The sequence below is a fragment of the Trematomus bernacchii genome, unplaced genomic scaffold (genome assembly GCF_902827165.1).
Source record: "Trematomus bernacchii unplaced genomic scaffold, fTreBer1.1, whole genome shotgun sequence".
Lineage (NCBI taxonomy): Eukaryota > Metazoa > Chordata > Actinopteri > Perciformes > Nototheniidae > Trematomus > Trematomus bernacchii.
The window spans coordinates 12,532,312-12,539,273 of record NW_022987803.1 but is presented as its reverse complement, the minus strand read 5'-3'; the positions used below and the strand labels follow the sequence as shown (position 1 = coordinate 12,539,273).

General features: G+C 44.4%; 1 protein-coding gene across 1 annotated transcript; it reads left to right on the top strand.

The window, feature by feature from the left end:
• The first annotated feature begins 405 nt into the window (after nucleotides 1–405).
• Nucleotides 406–6,962, top strand: wdr20b (WD repeat domain 20b). The gene is made up of 4 exons (XM_034150607.1): nucleotides 406–696; nucleotides 2,812–2,994; nucleotides 3,449–4,915; nucleotides 5,228–6,962. The coding sequence occupies exons 1-4, from the start codon at nucleotides 448–450 to the stop codon at nucleotides 5,282–5,284; spliced, it is 1,956 nt and encodes a 651-aa protein (XP_034006498.1). The 5' UTR covers nucleotides 406–447; the 3' UTR covers nucleotides 5,285–6,962.

The window sequence follows — 6,962 nt, the reverse complement described above, 5'->3', positions numbered from 1 at the left end:
TAATCATACAAAGATTGACCATGTGTTGCTGCTTCTTCCCTGGGTAAAGAGTAATAGCCTACAACATTTGATGGTGATGGTTAACAAATTCAATTGCACCTTTAATAAATATAATATATGCTTATTGTATTCATTCTATACAATTGTGACTTTATATATCACTTTTATAGAAATATATTTGCCTCTACTCGATTATGCAGCCTATCCTATTATATAATTACAGCTACTTAGTTGTTATCTTTATTTTAGAAGGAAACAGCATTAAATAGATTTACTTTATCTATAAAGTCTATCATTCATTGGGTTTTTATACACTATGTTTATTTTTCTAGTTTTGTCTCACATGACTATATTCTCTGTACGCATGGCTGCAGAACTTCAACGCTGCAACGCATGCGCTGTCGCTAACATCCGGGGCTCGGACAAGGATGAACGCCAATTTCCAAGATGGCGGCGGAGGGAGGAGGGAAGGAGATGAACGAAATTAAAACTCAATTCACCACCCGAGAAGGCGTCTACAAACTCCTCACTCACTCCGAATACAGCCGCCCGAACAGGGTGCCTTTCAACTCGCAGGGCTCCAATCCCGTCAAGGTCTCCTTCGTCAATGTAAACGACCAGTCCGGCAACGGCGACAGGATCTGTTTCAATGTGGGCCGGGAACTCTACTTTTATATCTACAAAGGCGTGAGAAAGGTAAACAATAAAGACTGCAGCAACCAAGCCCGCACTGTCCAGGAGCAGCCCGTTGGTGTGGCATCTTGAAACGTGTTGCACCCCGGCTGTCAACTCTCCTAGCTTCTGTCATTGAAGTGCGCAGCTTGTCAAGACAAGGCCATGTAGCAGACCTAGCTAAGTTAGGAGCTAATTAGCATTCTTAGCTAACATCGCCACAGTACTTGTTGTTGCTTCGACGAGACTTGTGTACGCTTCACAGTCCGCTGGTTATTTAAAAATCTCAGTCAGTGATAAGCTGTGACACTAAATGTTCCATCACAGTGGATAACGTGAGAAAAGGCTTGTCATGTCTTATAATGTGTTTGTTTATCTTCGTTCTTTAATTAAATGGTGAAGGGGAGGCAAGTTGTCAACAGTGCTCACCAGCAGGGTCAACTTTGGTACATCTATTACAGAACTAACTGGTCACATTGTTAGCTGTCGGAGTGGTGGTGAGGGGGGTTTGTTATTCGTGATGTAGGGATGTGTTCACTTCACTGTCAGGATTTGGATGTGATGTAATAGGATCCACTGTTTGGTTGCACACAGTGATGATGTCATTGCAGCAAGCCACGTTTGGGCTTGTTTAGCAGGGATGGGGACTGTGACAGTCAGTGATTGTCCCTGGATCAGCTACAGAATACGCAATCTAACAATGGCAGCCTATTCTCCCTGTGAGAGCTCTGCTGCTGCTATTTCTACAATTCATGTGTACTTGGTGGTCTCTCACAATCTTTCAGCCCAGTAAAATCAAACAAGGGAAGTAGTATTTATTAGGGCTGTTCTCGACTTACAAAAATCATACTTTAGTAACTGGTAATGCATTTTTTGTTTTGTGGTTCTTGTTTAACTCACTGTGACTGATTCTTATTGTGCCTCCCTCCCTTGCAATTGACTGTATGGCCTGCATTTGAATATAGATGTGGCCTTTATTGCAGCTCTGACAGCACAAAGAGAAGTCATTTGTCTAATGAAAGACAGAGACAAGTTGTCAACATTACTATGTGGCCCTCCCATTTATCCAAAGTGGAGACACTTTGCATATCTATTCCTTCATCTGTTTAATTTAAATTATTGTGGTGTGTCATGCTCTCTCATTCTAAAAATGTACACTTCCCTCACTGAATTGACCTACAAAAATGCACTGTGTCGAACTTCCAGTCAGTAGTCTGGAACCAGCTTGTTTTGAATTTGGTTGCCAATTGGAAACCTTAACATCCTTTTGGGATTAGAATTTTATTTTATTTAGAGCAGCCTGTTCTTGACAACACTAACAGCTTTTAAAATACATCCCTTAAGATTTGTCTCCGTCTCCTTTTCAATGCATGAAAATAGATCCCAAGAGAGTAGCATCTATATTTGTATTTTCCTTTTTGACTCATTACAGAATTATCTCAACTTCCTTTTTCCTACAATAATGAAACAGTTCAACATTTCTTCAGTAATAAATAAGGTCTGTTTTGATGGTAATGATTGTGTTCATTTTATTAAAGCTTACAAGATTCAAACTTGTGTGATTACGTCTGGAATAATCTAATCTAATCACTAACGTTGGACTTGAGTTCTGTTTTCAACCAACACACTAAACAGTTACCTCTAAGGTCTGCCTGTGCTGGTCTTCCTCTATTTTTGGATAATGACTTTCCATGTGTCACAATTCATTATCATCATGCATTAGGAACATTCGGTTGGCACTTAGTAGGCATCAACAAAGAGAAGATGGCAGCCAACAATGCTCTTGCGATATTTGTCCCAGCAGGTATTGAAAGATTTAGGAGTCTTAGACTTGAATTGATCCCATTTCTGGCTTCCTGATCTGGGATAAGTTGTCCCCTGGTGGTGTTTGAGAGAATGTAATGTAATTTCTTTACTGCGACTGCACTATATAAATAGATTATATGTCAACCTTCCTGTACAAGAAACCTTTGGAGAAGAACTCTGGGATAAACTTTAGCGCCAAGTTGTGAAGTATTAGAGGTCACCTTGAAGGAGAGTGTCTGAAATATAAATGAGTTATTATAAACAAAATGGTTGCTTGTCTTTTCTAAGCAGTGTCAAAATCGTACTAATTTGTGTGTATTTGTCTTTGTCTAGGCTGCCGATCTTAGTAAACCCATAGACAAGAGGATATACAAAGGAACGCAGCCCACATGTCACGACTTCAACCCCATCACAGCCACAGCGGAGAGCGTCTCCCTGCTGGTGGGCTTCTCTGCCGGCCAGGTGCAGCTCATCGACCCCATAAAGAAGGAAACCAGCAAACTCTTCAATGAGGAGGTGGGTTCTATAGCCGACTGGAGACATGTTTGTTGAGGGGATGATTGACAATGGTTTTTCCAAGAACAACATCAATGTGATTTTTAACGTACTAACTAAGATTTTATAAAAAAAGAATGTCTTGATTTATTTGGTGGAGCAGCATGTCTGCTTAGGCTCTTTTAATTAACTGCATTACTGTTCTCCACATGATTTTTAGGGGAGGGCAAAACAATTAACTGTATTGCTTGCTGTCAGCTTGAAGATTTGATTGATTTAAAGTTCTGTCAGAGGTGATAGGATGATCAGATAAATATATTTGTAAAATAATTTTTCAATCTTAGTTCTAGTCAGCGTCTGAGCTTATGTTGCTTAGGCTTGATTACTAACATTGAGTTTTAGTTGTCCGCTGTTGAAATAATGAAATAACCAGTGTCTTATTTTCTCTTTCTGTTTCTTTTCCCTCTCCCCCCAGAGACTTATAGACAAGTCCCGAGTAACGTGTGTGCGATGGGTTCCTGGTTCGGAGAGCTTGTTCCTGGTGGCCCACTCCAGCGGCAGCATGTATTTGTACAACGTGGAGAACACCTGCGGCACCACGGCGCCTCACTACCAGCTCCTGAAGCAGGGAGAAAACTATGCAGTGCATACCTGCAAGAGCAAGTCGGCTCGCAACCCGCTGCTGCGCTGGACGGTGGGCGAAGGGGCGCTCAACGAGTTCGCCTTCTCCCCTGATGGCAAGTATCTGGCGTGTGCGAGCCAGGACGGCTTCCTGCGGGTGTTTGGCTTCGATGCCGCGGAGCTCCACGGGACAATGAAGAGCTACTTTGGCGGCTTACTGTGTGTGTGCTGGAGCCCAGACGGACGGTATATCGTGGCAGGAGGGGAGGACGACCTGGTGACGGTGTGGTCGTTCTCGGACTGCAGAGTGATCGCTCGGGGGCACGGTCACAAGTCGTGGGTGAGCGTGGTGGCGTTTGACCACTGCACCACCAGCGTGGAGGACGGCGACCCTCCTGCTGAGTTCAGCGGCAGTGACGAGGAGTTCCATGAGCAGATTCACTTCGGTGCGGGCAGAGACCGGGCTAACAGCGCTCATTCTCGGCTTTCTAAGAGAAACTCAACGGACAGTAGGCCTGTAAGCGTCACCTACAGGTTTGGCTCGGTGGGCCAGGACACCCAGCTGTGTCTGTGGGACCTAACAGAGGACATTCTCTTCCCTCACCTCCCTTTGTCCCGCACTAGGACTCACACTAATGTTATGAGTGCCACGAGCCCTCCAGCCACTGGACAAACTACTTCCACAACGACTACTACAACCACGACTACTACTACTACTGTACCTGCCACCACTCCCAGTGGCACCAATGGTAAAGACACTTCGAGCAATAGTAGCACCAGCGGAAACCCCAACCCCAACTCCCTCCCCAGCACCCTGCCTCGGTCCAACAGCTTGCCACACTCCTCCAACCCAACGGGGGGCAGCACCCCTAACAGTCACACAGGCAGCAGCAGCAACAGCAGCACCACTACCACCACCACCACCACCCCCACCCCCACCCCCACCCCAAAGGGCAACAGCATCATCGACAGCGCGTTCATTGCCACGGGCGTCAGCAAGTTCGCAACGCTGTCGCTACACGACTCGCGCAAGGAGCGCCACGAGAAGGACCACAAGCGGAACCACAGCATGGGTCACATCAGCAGCAAGAGCAGCGACAAGCTCAACCAGCTTAGCTCCACACGGACGGCAAAAGCGGAAGCAGCTAAGACTCTGGGCACCACGCTGTGCCCGCGCATGGAGGACTTGCCGCTGCTCGAGCCGCTGGTGTGCAAGAAGATCGCTCACGAGAGACTCACTGTGTTAATCTTCCTTGAGGACTGTCTGGTAACAGCCTGTCAGGAGGGTTTCGTTTGCACATGGGCTAGGCCCGGGAAAGTGGTGAGTGACAGGCCTCTCGAGGATACTGTCATGTGACGCCTCTTAACTTACACTGTCTCGAGCACAGGCTTTTTTTTTGTTCTCGCTGCATTCAGAAGTCATTAACGCTACTGTGTGCAGACAAAAGGTTTTTGGTTATTTCATGCAAGATTTACACTAAACTCCCCCCCACCCCCCCCACCACCTCAGCTTTTTCGATGGTTAATAGCACATCCTCTCCGACAGTTAACCTCACTATTCTTCTAGCCTCTTTTAATACATTCAAGTAACACTGTTGTTTGTTATCAATGTGTGTTATCTGTCTCTCCGCAGGGATTGCTATCATCTCAAAACAACGCAGCCAACTCCCCCAGTGGAACAGTAGTATAGCCCCAGTGCTGGCGCTGCTAATGACAGCTCCATGCAACAGAGACGGGGATGACCGTGGCCAAGGCCCTGCAGCGCTTCTTCACACACTGTCACACACCACACGACCTCCAGTGTAACCTTCATTTTCATCACGGCAACCCAACCAGATGCTCTCTGTGTTACTGATCATGTTTAGATAACCGATGTTGGCCAAGCCAGGGTTAGAAACTCGACGCCCCTCCTTTGTAGTCCGGGCGTAACCAAGGGGGCTACTGGAAGTGAGATGGCAAGCTTTAAATCGTCCAGGAGGTTTATAGGAGGGATTGACTGGCTCATTGTTCCATCTACGGTCATATCAAGTCGTGTCTAGTCTGAAAAAAACTCTAGTACCCAATCCTTTGTGCCTGTAGATCTTTAAAGACTAGACATGCTGTAAGCATTGTGGTGATGCCTCAACCTTACCTTTTTTTTATGGGCTTAATTCGGAAAACGTTCCTATATTTTGTTTCTTCAAATGTCATCCATAAAGGGAATAAGATGAGGGAAGCTGAGTCTCTTTCATTTTTCACTTCCTGGGCGATCTCTGGTGCAGCCCCAGTCTTGACACCTGTTCAGGAGAGTGTTTTTAATTCCTTTACAAATATTTTAATCAGTGGTATCACACTTTAAAGTGTATTTGCACAGATTTTCTTTCTTTTTGTTTTTTTTCCCCCCATTTTGAATTCATGACTGTGTAAGCAAAATATTTTGAAGACAGTTTTGAAAGCACTTGGGGGGGAGGGAGGGGGGGTGGCTTGTTATTGCCCTCTGTCTCAACGCTGGATGCTGCAATCATAGTTTTTTATATGGAAAAAAAATTGTTTGCACTTAATAGTTTGTTAGAGGAGAATGGCTTTACATTTTTGGAGTGTGTAAGGACTCCTTGAAAAGGTTGAAATATAAATAGAATAAAAAAAAAAACACCTTTGTATCTATTAAACATTTATTTTAATATTGTTTCACATTAAATGGGCTCTGTATTATATGTAAATATTGTACTTCAATGATTTATGGGTGAAATTATCATTATTACATTAGGATCCTCATTTCAGAAAATAGTGATATTTCTAATACAGAAGATCTATACCTAATATTAAAATGAATCTTGAATATGCAGGTGTTTCTTTTCTGTTGTACATATAAAGAGAATTCAGGTGTATTTTTATTAATGAAACGTTTGGTATAGGAGACATCTATGGAGTCCTCTTATCTAACAGGTAGTGCTGAATGCTAGCTAGCCTGTCGCTGCAGATTACTTTTACAACATTAGGCAGGTAGGCGCAGACGCAGCGGTCTAATTCAGCCTTCACTCCGAGCTCAGGTAAACCACAGGAAGACTAACGCTGGCATACTTCCCCCTCACTAGTCCCATCCATCAACATGTGTGTGAATCCACTTTAACTAACAAATAAGACTGAAAACCATGTTCTGCGGACAGGGCTGTCGGTCCTGCTTTTGTGAGTAATAATTACTGAACTGATGCTGAACTTGTGAACAAAACATTTGACACTGTTGAAAACCAACTGACTAACGTGAGCACTTGACGATGGTGGAAGTGCTTGAGGTGAGCGTGTTTTTTCCCACATAGGAAGACTGAGGATATTAACAGTGGGAGCCTTTTCCTCCATGTGACGCCTATTAAAACAGCTTTGACAGATTA

What these genes read in the sequence shown, in the direction of transcription:
- wdr20b (XM_034150607.1), top strand. Translation starts at nt 448, where the DNA reads ATGGCGGCGGAGGGAGGAGGGAAGGAGATGAACGAAATTAAAACTCAA. An exon ending in TCTACAAAGGCGTGAGAAAG is followed by an intron (nt 697 to 2,811) that starts GTAAACAATAAA and finishes GTCTTTGTCTAG; the next exon opens with GCTGCCGATCTTAGTAAACC. An exon ending in GCAAACTCTTCAATGAGGAG is followed by an intron (nt 2,995 to 3,448) that starts GTGGGTTCTATA and finishes CTCTCCCCCCAG; the next exon opens with AGACTTATAGACAAGTCCCG.